Raw genomic sequence first — 16807 nt, 5'->3', positions numbered from 1 at the left:
GTTCCCATACAAATGTCATATAGTTCTTTATACCACTTAGTGCACTGATAATTATATAAGATTGTATTCTATAAAATCGGTCTAATATTTTCTTATATAGAAGACAACATAAAGCAGCAAATTCTTAATTTACTATTCTCTTTTTGATATATGAAAAATTTGAATGCAAACTTCAAGTAAGGGTTTTTGCTAACAGCAGCCATCACAGGTTTAGGACTTCCAAATCTTTTATTAGTCACTATTCTGGGTATACAAATATTCTCACCTATATATATGACTATATGGGCCATATGTCTTAATCCTATATCTTGCAAGTTATTCCTATATAAGTGGCCTCTTTTTGCATCTTATTTTATTGCTACTCTTAAATTTGTAACACAGGACAACTAATATTCTTCAGAAAGGTTCACTCTCCTTAACTCGCTTAAAGTGTGTGGAATCAATGAAAGCCAACACAGCTTCTGTAATAGGATTGAGAGTCAAACCCATAATGCACTGCACAGCAAAACAAGGTCAGATAGAATGTATCTAACTCACCTGGAGTCACCACCAGTCTGAACTCCTGGGAGGTCTTAACAACTCCAGTCTGATTCACAGAACACATATAGCAACCAGCGAAAATGGTCTGCACGTTTTTTAAGTGAATGCCGTTCTCGATATCACTCTCATAGACAAAACCTTTGGGCAGGGGAGATTTGTCACATTTTCTAATAGAATAATCTGTCACATCTGAGTCTGACAGAAAACAGATGCCAGAAATGTCTCCACCTTCTTTCACATCATAATATCCCGGTACGTCAAGGAATGGGTTGCTTAAATCTGAAAGAAAACCAGACACTTAGATGTGACAAATATCGGCATAAACAATTTGAGTTATAGTAAATGTTATCATTGGGTAGCTACAGTATATACAGAAAATCAATCTACCAGCAAAACTAGGGGGACAGGACAAAAGCTATATACCACAGAGAGGACATGCGAATGTTGTTCTCATCATATGCAAACATAATACCATATTGCTCATGGGAGGATCATAACTTAACATTTCTACTTAACATATTCCTGGACCAAGTTTATAAAAATTCATTTATTTCAAGTATATTTCTTGAAGGCTAGAAGATGTCATAGTACTTTGTAGAACAAGATGGAGTTACCTTTAACAAAGAGATAGAAGGCGTGATTATCTGAAAGAGTGGCCCCTCTATTGATGCACATATATTTCCCGGTATGTCTGCGTTCTGCCTTTGAGATTACGAGGGCAACTCCACCTTCTATTTGTTGCAGTTGTGACTGGGGAACAAGCCTCGGCTTCTTACCATGCCCCAGCTTTTGGTAATACCATCCTAATGGAGCAGAATCTGTACAAGACACCCTAAATGTGTTTCCAGCATTCACAAGTTGCCGCCTTTCAGAAACCGATATAGTTGGAGATGAATCTGCTGCAAAACAAGAAAAAAAAACAAAAATATTTAAATAACCTAATAAACAAATAATTTGAATTTACAAATGGGGTGATGAATAATTTATATAACAAGTTGTTATCAGAACATAAGTAACAATGTAGAAAACTGCTAACAATGTGCTATTTATCCATCTCTAATAACCAGCACCAAACAGATATGTCAATGTGATACATGAAATCATCTTAAACAACAATTTTTTTGTTTGTCTTTGTGGTTTTTTTTATGACAACTATTTAACCCTTTTATTTTGCCATCACAAATATGAAACAAATTGTGACTATGGTAAAATGGTAGCACCACAATGAAGAGCAACTACTATTTTAACACGTTACCTTATTACTGTTTGGTAGGACTTTCTTTGAGGGTTATCAATATTCTTGATGGAACTCTTTAGATTGCTATACACATAACATAGCTGTTGGCCAAAGTCTTGTTTATCCAACAGATATCTGTCCCCATTCTGAGTGAGGGAGAAAGCCACAACCAGACTCCTCTGGCGGTGTAAACCGTCGTGGATCGGGTACGTTGAAATCTATTATGCACGTTTTTTTGATGGGAGGTCAACACTTATCTAAGGTGTATGGCCAGGTTAGGAATGGCCTTTGAACATTACAATTTAAATTGACATGGTCCTGTTTTTATCTCTTAAGCATTCAAAGTAAGTCTTGGCCTACCCATATAGAATTTGTGGAAATCATCAATAGGATGGTCATCTTAAGCTAAACTTAAGTTCTTTAGTAACACCATCATGAAGAGTAACTGTGTGATGACTGAAGAATAGTCATTCTAATAAAAGTTGTTCAGTTTTCCCAATTCTTTTAATTTACTTATTTTACACACATAATAATAGAAATACATTTTTCTGAAAAGTATTTGGTAAGCCATATTAGGAGTTAGCATGAACAAAAATTAAAAACAAATTGTGAAATATAAGAACAAAGAGGAATTTAAGTAAAGTGAAAAACTGTTCTGTGTATCTGGATTATAATTCTAAATACAGTCCAATGAAGCTATACTGACAGCAAAGGCTGACTGGAGGTGAGAAAACAATCCATTATATAGCCAAAATAACCCCCTATGTGTTATCAAAGGTTCAAGAGACAAAACACAAACCTACCCTCTTTGAAAAAGTGAGGGTCAAATTAAATGCATGGACTTATGAAACTGTAGACATAAAGCTGATCATACCCTACATTTCCAGAAGCACAACCATCTAATGGGTACAAGGGCCTCCTAACTCTCCCCCTTTCACAGATGATGGAAGACAGAAGGATCAGGCAGTTGGATTACAACATGTCTGATCCTTTTAAAAGATAACAAAGTAGCCATAAAAGTTGTCACAAGAATTTCTAAAAATAAAAAATACTTCACTTTAGGCTTACTCATCTCTCTTATCTTTACATCCAAACCCAGATATGGGTTATATCTGCAATGGACAACATCACAGAGACTGAGGCTGGTGACAGATTTATAGCACTCTACCTTCAACCACCAGGAAACTACTGTCTAGCATCTGTATGACTCTTTTCCTGTGGGTTTCATGCCAAGCTCCAGTTGAGTGGTACTATGAACGAGCCCACAGTTAAGATACAAAAAACATGTTGTAAAAGTTACAATGTGTCAACACTGACTTTTTAATGATGGTTCCCATCTAATTGACAATTCCCACATTTATAAGGAATTACATAAAATCACACATATAATATTCACAAAAGGAAATAGGATTTTATTTTATGTGCATTGGCTCTCCAGGCAAATATAAAAAAAACGTGTTGCCCCCAAAAAAAGAAATTTGACACAAAATTGAGCTGTAATATAACAGGAGGCTGAAGACCATTAAATAACTTTACTACAGATTTAGTATGATTCCTGTAGGGATCCCAGACAGAGGAGCGTTCTACTTGACATGACACTGGTAACATTTGCTTAAAAATCTCAGTATGTTGAATAAAGGAGTGATGAAAACACCTGAAAACAGTGTAATCTAGAGCAATTCCACAACTTGCATCAATAGGGAAACCGCAGGGCCAGCATTATATTTCACTGCATTGATTTCCTCGATTTCCGTACAGTCAGAAGGGCCATCAGAATTTGTCTACCCTATCACTAACCTATGCACCTTGTGTTTATATAAAATAGTAATAGAAGTGGTAAGAAATTGGATTTTTCTATTAATGGCTTGTTAAAAGGATCCAACATGCCTGCTGGTTCTCTCTATTTTACATCTCAACTTAGATAATATTCACACTGAAAATTTCCACCAGGAAGAATTTCAGGCAGAGATTCTGAGTGCAGCAGATGTGGTCTGCATTTTTTATGGAAAATTCCGTAGTGGAATCCCATTGACAGGCTGCTGCAAAGCTGATTTTTTTCTTCAACATTCTGGATGAACATTCTCAGTGTGTACTGGCCCTAACTGTGTAATATACTGCAGCTTTCATCATAGCAGATGTATGAGCTGACACAGTGCTCTCTACTGCCACTAATGTCCGTGTTGGGAACTGCAGGGCTGTCAGCTCATGCCCTGGTCCCTGCTTCTATTAGATACTGTTATAAAAAAAAAAACAGCAGTGGCCTTGGAAGTGCAGTGGCCTTGGGAGATCAAGCTTAGCTGTATTAAAGGGGAACTCCGCCCTGAGACATCTTATCCCCTATCCAAAGGATAGGGGATAAGATGTCTGATTACGGGGGGTCCCACCACTGGGACCCCCACGATCTCTGTGCAGCACTTGGCGTTCATGCAGAACGCTGGGAGCAGGCGGCGGGTGTCGTGACATCACGGCCACGCCCCTTGTGATGTCACGCCCTGTCCCCTCTCATAGACTTGAATTGAGGGGGCTGGGTGTGACATCACGCGGGGCGTGGCTGTGATGTCACAACCCTAGCTGCCCACTTCAAGCATTCGGAACAAAAAGTACCCCTTTAACCCCTTAATGACCAAGCCCATTTACACCTCAAGGACCAGGACAATTTTATTTTTATTTTTTTCGTTTTCGTTTTTTGCTCCTCGCCTTCTAAAATCCATAACTCCTTTATATTTCCATGTACAGACCCATATAAGGGCTTGTTTTTGCATGACTAATTGTACTTTGTAATGAAACCTCTCATTTTACCATAAAATGTACGGCAACCCCCAAAAAAAAAAAAATTTTTAGGGAGGAAATTTAAATGAAAACCAAAATTTTGCACATTTTGGAGGGTTTTGTTTTCACACTGTACACTTTACGGTAAAAATTACATGTGTTCTTTATTCTGTGGGTCAATACGATTAAAGTGATACCCATGGCTAGATACTTTTAGATTTTTGTACCGCTTAAAAAAAATCTAAAACTTTTTGTAGAAAATCAGTAATCTAAAATCGCCCTATTTTGATCACCTATAACTTTTTCATTTTTCTGTACATAGGGCGGTATGAGGGCTCATTTTTTGCGCCGTTATCTGTACTTTTTTTTAGATACCACATTTGCATATATAAAACTTTTAGATCATTTTTTATAACATTTTTTTCAATAAAATGTGACAAAAAAGCAACATTTGTGGACTTTTTATTTTTTTTACGTTTACGCCATTCACCGTACGGTATCATTAACATTATATTTTGATAGTTCGGACATTTACGCACGTGGCGATACCAAATATGTTTATTAAAAAAAATTACGCTTTTTGGGGGTAAAATGGGAAAAACTGACAATTTTTATTAGGGGAGGGGATTTTTCCCTTTTTTTTTACTTTTTATTTTAACATTTTTCAACTTTTTTTTTTTTTTTTTTACACTTTTTATGTCCCCATAGGGGACTATCTATAGCAATCGTTTGATTGCCAATACTGTTCAGTGCTATGCATAGGACACAGCACTGCTCAGTATTAGCGGTGATCTTCTGCTCTGGTCTGCTCGATCGCAGACCAGAGCAGAAGACCCCGGGAGATGGCCGGAGCTAGGTAAGGGGACCTCCGGCTGTCATGCTGGAGGATTGGATCCCCGCGGCAGCGCTGCGGGCTATCCGATCATCCAATTAAAGTGCCGCAATGCCGCAGATGCCGTTATCTGTATTGATCACGGCATCAGAGGGGTTAATGGCGGACATCCGCGCCGGAACCTGCCGTGTATGACGCAAGCACCCTTCCGATGCTCGCGGTCATACACAGGCCATAAATGTACGTTCTGGTGCGGGAAGTCCCGCCAAACCAGGACGTACATTTACGTCTGTGGTCGTTAAGGGGTTAAGCATTCTATTACTAGATGTTCCATGCGTTTAAATGCATGTTATTATATATTGATTTTATGTATTTAGGACAGGTCCAAATAAGATAGTCTTAGTAACAACTCTGTGCTTATAGATTAACCCACCTAAATAACTTCCTCATTTAACTTCCATAAAGTAACCACTATGAATTCAACAAAACGCCACATATATACTAAGAAATAAAAAAAAATACACTAACTCATGTTGAAATACAGTAGCAATAAAGCTTCGTTCTTATTTTTTACTGCCCTAAACAGTTGCTCTGTCTCAACCTCGATTATCTCGATGATTGTTAAATGTAGACTAAGTCCTAAAAATAATCATATATTATCAATAAAACACAGTTCCCATGAGCTGGCTCTCCCAGTGATTTATTAACTTTACATGGTAATTCCCTATATTATATTGCATTGTAAATAGTTGTTCTGAAAGCACTGAAAAACTTAACTTTGTGGATTATCAAAATGAGAACACATAGATATAATACATCTCGGCTGGCCACTTGTTAACCTTACAATGATCACACTCATTCAGGACTGCCACACTGCATTCACAATGTACTCAGAAAACCTGGAAAGACCTGAAAAGCCCAATCTGTTGGTCTGGCCAAGTGCCTATTCCTCAAACAGACAAACAATAGAATAAGGGGGTAGCAGTCAGCGAGTATGGATGTTACTAAAATTACAACAGGAAACGTATTTGCCTTTTTAAATTAATACATGTTCAGTTCCGGGACATAATAATAACACCAGGCGTCTAAAGTTCTCAATTATAACTGTAAAAGCAAACAAGGTAAATAAATGAATGTAGTACATTAATCTAATCCATCCATGTGGCTGTCATGTCCCAAACACTAAATATATATTTCCCATTTGGAAATTTTGTCTTACATTTCCAGTAAGAATAATAGGACTGGCACTACATAGAGATATACAAAATATGTTCCAAAATAGTTATTTCTTGGGGAATTCAATAATTTACTAAAACAGATAAGAAGAATCCACAAGTCCTTGCCATAATCTTGCAATAATATCCCTGTAATATGCATGTATATTATATTATGTGACGGATCCCCCCATGTAAGAGATGTCATGACTGTTTAACTCTATGTTATAAATGTCTGTTATGTTTATGTTTTGAAAACCCAATAAAAAGATTGTAAAACACAAGTCCTTTCTAAGGCTAGTGCCAGGACCAAGATGAGGGTGCGTGTCTCAAAGGTAAGAAAAACACAAAAGATTGAAGCCATACACACACCCCACCAGTAAACCAAGCAAAATGTAATGCCCGTCGCTTAAATAAAAACCGTTTGACATGTCACAAGTTGTGATTGTTCTGGGTGTGAGTGTTCAGATCCCGACCAATCACCAGAAGAAGTGGAAAGAGAAGCGTGTGGCTGAGTGCTTCTCTCTTCACTCTGTGCATGCGACTGAGACGGTCCCGTAGACTTACATTGGAATTTCGATTTGGTTACGTGGAGCAGAACTGGGAGAGAATGGACTTAGTGTGCACTACTACCAGCTCATTCTTGTGATTAATTGGGGTCTGAACACCAGTTTTTCCTCTATGAGCCCCCTCTCTTATTGTCAGTTTTCTCTGAGCTCAGCTCTCATTGCACTTATTCCTCCCCACACCCCCTCCCTTTTCCAAAGCCTTCTATGGGTAGCATGTGACCGATCCCTCAGTAAGCTGGTAATCCATCTCCTCTCTAAAAATGGATTTTAGAAGTAAAGTGAGAGTAAATGATCCGTGCAGGATGCAGGGGATGGGTGGGGGAGTGACTCATAAGTGCAGAAAGAGGCTTTTTTCTCTCATAAAATAACCTATAAAATGTCTTCTTTGCCTTATTAATGCATGCAAAGTTTGTTGAAACATTAATTACCATTGACCTTTTAGCATACCCTGAGAAAATGAATGTTAGGACATGCTGAAAGTTGTAGTTTGTTAAAGAGACAGAGATCCCAACCCGTTCTGAGGATTTAAGAGACTAGTCCAAAATACCATGTCCAAAATACAAAAATTATAATAAAAGATAATCTTCAAATAAAATGTATCCTAATGGACCATGACTAATAATTTAAAAACACAAAAATAATAAAAACGGTGAATAAAAAGTTTTTTTAAGAACTGTAAAATTAGTCATAATTTAAAAAAGTCACATACACGACAGGTGCCTTAATCCAGCAATAAATTCCCAGCCCTGCACAGTCTACCTCTTGCTATTTAATATTATGTAATTCTATCTCAAGCGACAAAGCCTTCAATTCCACATCGAAAATGAGTGTTCTCAAATAGAATGAACAGCCCACACGTGTGGGAAACTACTTATTGTGCTACTATTTTTTTTTTTTTTTTTTGTAATTCGAAGTGGGAGGTCAGATAATGTCATGAGATTATACACGCAAATTTAAAACTGGGTCCCTTTTGGACATATTAATACATTAAATTCCAGTTATAGTAGTTTGGAACAAAAGAAATATAGAAGCTAACATCCTAACTTGTCCATGAACTGGCCAGGATAATACTTATTTTGTAGCATTTATTGATTTAAATTAATAATATCTACAAACATTTTTCTATTGTTGACTGGCACTATGACAATCCTGGTCTTAAAATTGGTAGGGGTCAGATATGTACCCTATCCTCCCAGGGGAGAACAATATTAGCATATTACTTCCATAATGAGTGTCTCTTGATTATGTACTACAATGAATGATGAAAAAAGGTATATACTTTAGCAGAAGAGATGTCACACTCAAATCTACAAGGACCCTTATATACATGTTGGATTAGACAGATGACCCTTTCAGTGTACAGTGGAGTGCAGTCCATTTGCCTTCTTGTCTGAATATCCAACGTCCCGCTAGAATTGTAATGAACAGCAATGTGATGGAATCTATACCCATTTCACAAGAGTGTCATACTACCACCTCCGCTATTGATTGGTATTGTTGAATGCTGAAATTCCCAAGAACATCATGAGGAAAGCGAAATGTATATTCTGACAGATGATGACAGATATAAGGCATCATGCAAGATCACATATTACTGTCAATATACAATCATGTAAGGGCTTGTGGACAGGTCTAAAGAACATCCAGCATATTGTAAGAATCCTGAAATTTCTGATTTCTACACAGCAAGGACTGTACGCGCACATGGGCTCTCTAGTCACACATGCTTGGTTGTGTTGGCCAAAGTGGAGGTCAGGGGACCCTTGTACTAAGAGCAGATGTGGGTCAAAGGGGGGCCACAACCTACATAGTGGGGACCAACTCTCTACACACTAGGGTGACAACTTACTATCTGCCGGGGAGCAACCAGCTACTCTACTGGTTGCCACCTACCTACCTACTGGGGGTAATTATTCCGGAGACACTGTCCATGGGGAAGAAAGTTGGACAAAGATAGATAAGCTGCATTATTTTGCCTCTTATATTTGTCAGACATTACATCACAGTAACGTAATCTCAGCCATTGATCAGGAAAAGCTCCTGCCCCCATGAAACAACTTGCACAGCTCTAGTAGCTTCTGTTTCAAAATGGTGCAGATGGGGGTGGAGATTGTGGAGACTGCGCTGTCAACCATGGTGCACCTCTCCTTCTTCTGACTGCATTGAACTTCATTTTACAATTCTGTGTGAAAACAAAAACAGGAGGAGCGACAGTGATGAATTCACCAGAATTAGTTCAATTACTTGCACCCTTCGTAGTTTGGCGTATATGCTGGAATATTCTTATGCCAAATGAGTGTATGTCGGCATACCCTTTTTCTCCTTTTTTTTGCAGTAAATTTCTAAGAACTGGAGATGTGTAAGATAATCTGCGATCATGGAGCAGATATTTTTCTAGACTTCCCGTAGGTGATGTAAGTTAAGAACACAAAAAAGTCAGATTCGCCTGAAATGACTGATAATAGAGAATAAATAGATTCAGAGAAGCACTCTATTTTATAAAGGATGTTTTTTTCCTCACATAAGGACAATATACCTTATATATCTAATTCTAAAGAAATGTTTATATCCTAAACCAGTCATAGTCTTGTGACTCTGCCTTTGCTACAGTATACATAGGAGACACGTTTGTAAGCAATCATGTGAAAACCACGCATTGGTAATGAGCAAATAGCAGGCGTCTAAGACTTTGTGTTTACTTGGGAAACTTGGAAGACTAGTAAGCATTACACCTTACATGTATAACCCTTTATACTGTGAAATAGTTATATTCTGTGTACTCAACTGTTCTAGAATAAAATGCTCAGCAGTCTATTCACATGAACACAGTAAAGAAGTATTCATCAGCCAGTGAGCCAAACTGAGTGGTCGAAAAAATCTTAGATATCATCCATGGCCAAGCATAGTATACAAAACTTTAGAGTCCCTCAAAAGCAAATGATACATTCGGATCAAATGTAGACACTAGTTGACTGAGTTTGGTCCATTAAACTCAATGGGCATTCCATGGGTATGGCACAGAAGCCATCTCTATATCTTTTTGTCAGCATTCTAACATATACTGGCACTGTACAGAAAAAATAAGGTGTAAACCAGGCTTGAAGATTGAACAAGAATTCATCTGATGAATGAATACCATGGTTGGCTAAAATGATTGATAGCTGTCAAAATATACCCAGCCATTCTTCATTATATTGGATTGTTCATTTTCATCGACTTGAAGGGGTACTCTGCCCCAAGACATCTTATCCCCTATCCAAAGGATAGAGGATAAGATGTTTGATCACGGGGGACCTGCCGCTGGTGACCCCCACGATCTTCCTGCTGCACCCAGCATTTGTTTAGAGCAGCGGGTGCATCGCTGGAGGCTCGTGACATCACAGCCATGACCCCTCAATACAAGTCTATGGGAGGGGGCGTGACAGATGTCTGCCATGCCGCCGCCCATAGACTTGCATTGTGAGGGCGGTACCGTGACATTAGGGGCAGGCCGTGCCCGTGATGTCATGGGCCTCCGCCCTGCATTTCCAGTCATCCGTGCACCGGATGTCTGAGGTGCTGCAGCTGGGATTGCAGGGGTCCCAAGCGGCGGGACCCCCGCTTTGGAGAGGGGATAACATGTCGAGGGACCGAGTACCCCTTTAAGACTATTGTTCTGGCCACAGACACACAAATGTATATTTAGAAAGAAGTAGAGGTACATAGAAGGGTGTATGACTGCAGGATCAGACGACTCGAGGTTGGAATACTGTTGTCCAGGTCTGCAGAGAAGCTACAGACACAAAATAGTTAATTAAAGAGTTCTAAATGATTATTATAGATGAACTGAAGCACTAAAAAAAAATGATTGCTAAGATGCACGGACCCTTTAAATGGAGCACTTGAAGACTGAAGTATTTTTACACAGCATGACATATTTAATAATTCCATAACTGTTTACTTAAAGCTGACACAAGATCACAAGTTTTCTTGTCGCAAATATTTAAATGGTAATGGGGCGGAGTTTCTTATGTTGCTGTGTGAGCGCCTCTTTCATAAAGCTTTATAAAGAATTCCATTCCAATCGATTTATTTGATGTGTAGAAAGCTTCGTGCATCATGGGCATGTAAGACAAGCTCTGTTCTGTCAACCCCTTGAAAAGACTTTGGATTGTTTTCTGTGCGTGATAATTCACCAGCTCAGCTTAATACGTATGTGTCATGGGATGGAGGTGAAGAACACCGCATGGTCAGAGAGTGTGGACACAACATATTTTCATCTATTTTAGACAAGTGTCCATTTATATACTGGTTTTGCTATAAGTAGAAAACAACTGAGACTTCAGGATTTTTTTTTTCCCAAGGTGGCTGATCCATTTAGCTTTGTTGGGTGCTAACACACCTAAATATCTTATTCTCATTTTTTTACAGCTCTTTCACGGTAACAGACCCTGACTGTTTAGTCTTCTGCCGCACCTCTTTAGTGTTTATTTTTTTACAATCTGTCTAAAATTCTTCCTAACCGTTCAGAAGAGACAAAGATGCATTTACAATAAGCAAGATAGTTACAAAAACAAACTTTTTCTTGGTATATTATATCTAAATGAAATCAATCAGATTTCCCACAGAGTAATTGTCGCAAGTTCTGTTATTTGGCCATTGCCTCGCAACAACACTGCAGACTACCCATGACTTTGCTGGCTCTCCAGGATCTCACTGGTGTTGTCACGTACACTGTAGACATGCTTTTAGCCATTTCTGATAACCTGCAACATTTTATAACGGAAGATGGCCAATGGCCATTAAAGAAGTCTAATGGCCTCTGTAAAAAATAAAAATAAAAGAATGCACCATCACCCTCCATGTGGAGCTACTCTTCCACAGATGCAGACACCTTTTTTCTTCTAACAATTAGTGCCATAAGTGTCTGAGCCCAATATGCTGAACTGTTATCGGGGCGGTCGCCACCTCTCAGATCTCAATGGGAGAGCCTCAAGTTTACACCCCATTGAGAGCAGTGGTGACGCCCCCTTGACAATCTATAGAGTTGCAGTTTATGCTGTGTCAAGGGGGCAGATATGTCTTAATAGATGAACCATGAGCTCTCTCCACTGAAAAATGGGAGATGACAGTCTAGGCTACCATTATACTGGACACCAAAACTTATGGCACAGATTATTAATGTATGTGATATTGAATCCCTAAAGCATACATAATGAGGTACGAGCAACATTATATTCATGTATTATGCATTTTCAGATACAATGGGAATAAGTATTAGACCCAAAACACAAAATTGTAAATTAACACAGGAAATGTTCTTAGTGTTATAAAAGGTTCTATAAACCAACATTTCTTTATCTTGGTAATGTAAACCATTATCACTGATATCACTAGGCTAAATATCACCAATGAAAGGAAAACAATTTAAATGACTTTTGTCCGTTTCCTAAAACTATTGTAAGTAAAGATGGTATAAACCAAAGTTCCTTATGATTAAACAAAGTGAAAGACATTTCCCTGCTAATGTGGACAAGTACTAGTTTAGTCGCGAGGGGAGGAGCAGTCATCAAGGATGTTATGAGGCTTTGTTTCCTGTTGTCTTTTTCATAAAAAGTAAGTTGGGGGAAATTACTTAAATTCCTGAAATCTGTTATGTGGGCAAATGGAAAAATGTAAGGTGTAGAAAATAATGACATAAAATGTGTCAGCTGTGGTTTGTGGGTAACACTGGGTTTCTACTGACATCTCTAATGCTTACAGTAAAAGAAACCATTGTCTCTGACACTCCACCTTTTACAAGATATTTTCAAGAAAGTTTTCCCATCTTTCAGCCTAAAAATGAATATCAGAAATCCGTGGCGGAGGTTTTAGTACTGCAATGTTCTTCATTGTAATACTTTAGAGGACTGAAATTGATCTTGTGGTTGTACAACGCACCCTGTAGTTGTTTAGCACTTATACAGCTTGACTCCATCTTCTAGACCACATTTGTATCTTCACACTTCAGGTGGTTCATGAATTACTCCCAATATTCAAATTTTTCTAAAGTGGTCACTCAAATGGATACAGTCATGGGAGGGTTTCAATGTGCCATTCAGGACACTTTCCAAAGACCTTTTGTCATTCTTAAATAGGTTATCCAAAGATTAAAGGGTAAAAAGTTATCAGCTATCCACAGGATATGTGATACGTCGGTGGGGATCCAACTGCCTAGACCCCCAGTGATCAGTTAGTTATCACCTTTCCACAAGATAATTGCAAAATGTATCCCTTTAACCTTAGTAAATTATGGTAGAGATTATCCTATGGTTCCTACTGACAACTTTTTTATTGCAAGCAGAACTAGGAGGTTGACTTGAGGCCACACAGCTTTAGGAAATGTCTCGTGTTGACAAGCCTATGAATGCTCTAATGCATGCCAATGCTTTTGTCTTACACCAAACATGCCAAGTTTCAAGTCTAACCCCATTGGTCATCTTGTATATAAGAGAGAAGACTATACATTTCCTTTCTTTCCTAGCTGTGAAACAAATGTTAATCCCAAGGAATAGTGTAGTAGATGATACAAAGAAAAGAAAATAACAACATTTAATGAAATGTGGTGTTTAGTCAAGTTAGGTTGAAGACTTATGGAGACTTTTCACATGAAAAAACTATTTTTACATGTATGTGGTTACTCTGGGTGCTCTGTTTTCTTTCCACAATTGAATGTTTCCTAAGTGATTCTCCTCTACAACTTGCCTTTTGTATGCTTTTCTTCCTGTCTACAGCCTAAGTGATCTCCATGTATGCTTTCCCAACTCTCTACACTCATCTCCTGCGCAACTATTTTTGACAGAGCAGACAGTCAGATGAATGACTTATACAGACTCTACTGCAACAAACATTTTGAAAATTTTAGTAAAGACAATTAAGAAAGTGTCTTTATGGAGTTTACCACTAAAATATTTTAAGAAATATCAACAGGATAAAAGATAAATGTATGACCAATTGGAGTCTGGCCTCTGGCATACCCAGAGATTACGGAGCAGCAGTGTGTATCCATAACCACCATTCCATTTATTGCTATAGGAATCACAAACATTAAGGGAGATTAACTATGATACATAGGTGATAAATGTTTTAGTAGGAAACCCCTTTAAACCAGCATTCAGCAGTAAAAGATAATACAGTTCATTGAAAAGAGTGTCCATAACCTATAAACTTTGTAAAACACTATTAATCCAACATGCATTAATGCAGTGGTTCCAAACCCATGGCTCTTGAGCTGTTGCAAAACCAGAACTCCCATCATGCCCTGACCGCTAGTAGTTGTAGTTTTGCCATAGCTAAAGAGCCACAGGGTTTGTGAACCCTAATCTAATGCCTTGGACTATTAATTGTTTGTCCATCTCTTTATGAAGCCACACAGCCTTCTCTGGCCAATATGAAGGCATTACTCAGTTCACAATCCTGGAGCACAGACAAGTCAGACATGTAAATAGATATGGTCAGTGTAGACATTACTGATAACGTGAGGATTTCAAGGGCCAAATAACATTTATTGTCCACTTAACTCTCTCTTCATTGCAAAGCAAGACGCTTAGCGGTTTCAGGCCTCGGCCGGCTCCCCTGAAGTCATATTATGTCATTAAACCAGTGCTCAATTACTAGCCATAATAGCATCCAAGAGGCTCCGTGTAGAAGGAGCTGGTGGCGTAAAAATAAAACTGCATCACGTTTATGACCAAAGGTAATCATTCCTACAATTAATGCGGGTCATGATTCTGGAAACACAGGCAACGTAAAAGCAACCATTTACACCGCACGTGATTATAAGTGCGCGGGAAATCAAGCCTCTTGTCTCACACGCTGTCAAAACACTGCCAGAAATATATACCTGTTGTGTTCAGCGGAAAACAGAAATCATGTAATTAAGAACTATACAGAGATTATAGGGATACGTGAATAAACATTTACTGCTTCGGGTGGGCATGCGAGGTAAATGCGAAGGCAACTGTGCCTAGTACAATGCCACCCGTGATGAGTCCCTGGCACACCTGACTGATAGGCAGCATTATGGTGACAATGAAACAAATGGCAAAGCTGTTAAAAGGAACATAGCAGAAGACTGCATTCATTATTCTGAATAAAACAGGATTCTGTCTATAGGAAAGCACAGAGAAAACCAAAGCACAGCCAGAATGGGAAACTTCGCATTTATCATAAAAAAAATTCTCTGTTGTAATAACAACCTTTGATTGAATTATGCATATAACAATAGATATAACAAAGTCTTCTTCATAGGACGAACATCTACCCAACCAATGATTAAATGATGAATATAGTTTACACTAGGGCTGAGCGGTATACCGGTTCATACCGAATACCGAATTTTTTGGGCTGCACGATATGCATTTTCCCCCATACCGAAATACCGGTTGGGACCCTCCCCCTCGGGAATGTATTATCAGCCCAGTGCAGCGCTGTCCCCATATAGGGGAACTAATCCTATGTGACCCGCCAGCGCTGTTCTGCTCCCCCCCAATTAATGGTCAGCCCAGCGGGGTACTACTCACATATGTCACCCGCAAGCACTGCCCTCCTCCTCTTTGTTGGGGGCCGCCGGCGCTGGAACTCTATACTGTATGCCAGTGGTCTCCAACCTGCAGACCTCCAGATGTTGCAAAACTACAACTCCCAGCATGCCCGGACAGCCAACGGCATGCTGGGAGTTGTAGTTTTGCAACAGCTGGAGGTCTGCAGGTTTGAGACTACTGCTGTACGCTGTATACCTATGCCCGGGCTGCAAAAGATAAAGAAAATAAACTGTAACTTACCTACGTCGGCCACACGCTGGGGATGGGAACGTCGGACAGCCGTCAGCCTATCACCGGCCGGAGCGATGTCCCGCTCCGGCCAGTGATAGGCTGAGCCCACTGTCATGTAAGGAGCTCTGGCCGGCTTCTTACATGACAGTGCGCTCAGCCTATCACTGGCCAGGGCGGGACATCACTGAGGCCGGTGATAGACTGACGGCTGTCCGACGTTCCAGTCCCCAGGAACAGCGTGTGGCCGACGTAGGTAAGTTAAAGTTTAGTTTCTTTATCTTTTGCAGCCCGGGCATAGGTATACAGCGTACAGCAGTGGTCTTCAACCTGCGGACCTCCAGCTGTTGCAAAACTACAGCCATTGGCTGTCCGGGCATGCTGGGAGTTGTAGTTTTGCAACAACTGGAGGTCCGCAGGTTGGAGACCACTGGCGTACAGTGAGTTCCATCGCCGGCGGCCCCCAACAAAGAGGAGGAGGGCAGTGCTTGACATATGTGAGTAGTACCCCGCTGGGCTGATCATTAATTGGGGGGAGCAGAACAGTGCTGGCGGGTCACATGATTTGGGGCGGGGGGGGAGCCAAACACCGCGCGCGGGTCACATGATTGGGGCGGGGGAGGGGGGGTGAAAATACCGTTATATACCGTGGAACCGGCGTAAGTTAAAAAAATACTGTGATACACATATTTGGTCATACAGCCCAGCCCTAGTTTACACCCATAAAGATTACACTATGTTATAGCAAGAAGATTGAATAACAAGAGGCAGTGCAATTTGGATGTGTTCTATTCGGGGGGAGGCAAAGTGTATTATTCTTTTATGAACTTATGCTTGTTACATTATATTTAATAAGT

At 39.5% G+C, this 16807-nt stretch overlaps 1 protein-coding gene across 4 annotated transcripts in view; it reads right to left on the bottom strand.

The window, feature by feature from the left end:
- The window catches only part of KIT (KIT proto-oncogene, receptor tyrosine kinase), a 116387-nt gene that overhangs the window by 28672 nt on the left and 70908 nt on the right, over positions 1-16807 (bottom strand). For all 4 annotated transcript variants that reach the window (XM_056558179.1, XM_056558184.1, XM_056558192.1 and 1 more), the window contains 2 exons: positions 1155-1439; positions 538-819 (listed from right to left, as the gene is read on the bottom strand). In XM_056558179.1, coding sequence (XP_056414154.1) covers positions 538-819; positions 1155-1439 — 567 coding nt within the window. The remainder of the gene's footprint in view (positions 1-537; positions 820-1154; positions 1440-16807) is intronic.

Source organism: Hyla sarda, chromosome 1 (genome assembly GCF_029499605.1).
Source record: "Hyla sarda isolate aHylSar1 chromosome 1, aHylSar1.hap1, whole genome shotgun sequence".
Classification (NCBI taxonomy): Eukaryota; Metazoa; Chordata; class Amphibia; order Anura; family Hylidae; genus Hyla; species Hyla sarda.
The sequence above is the reverse complement of the archived record's forward strand: the minus strand, read 5'-3'. Positions and strand labels throughout refer to the sequence as shown.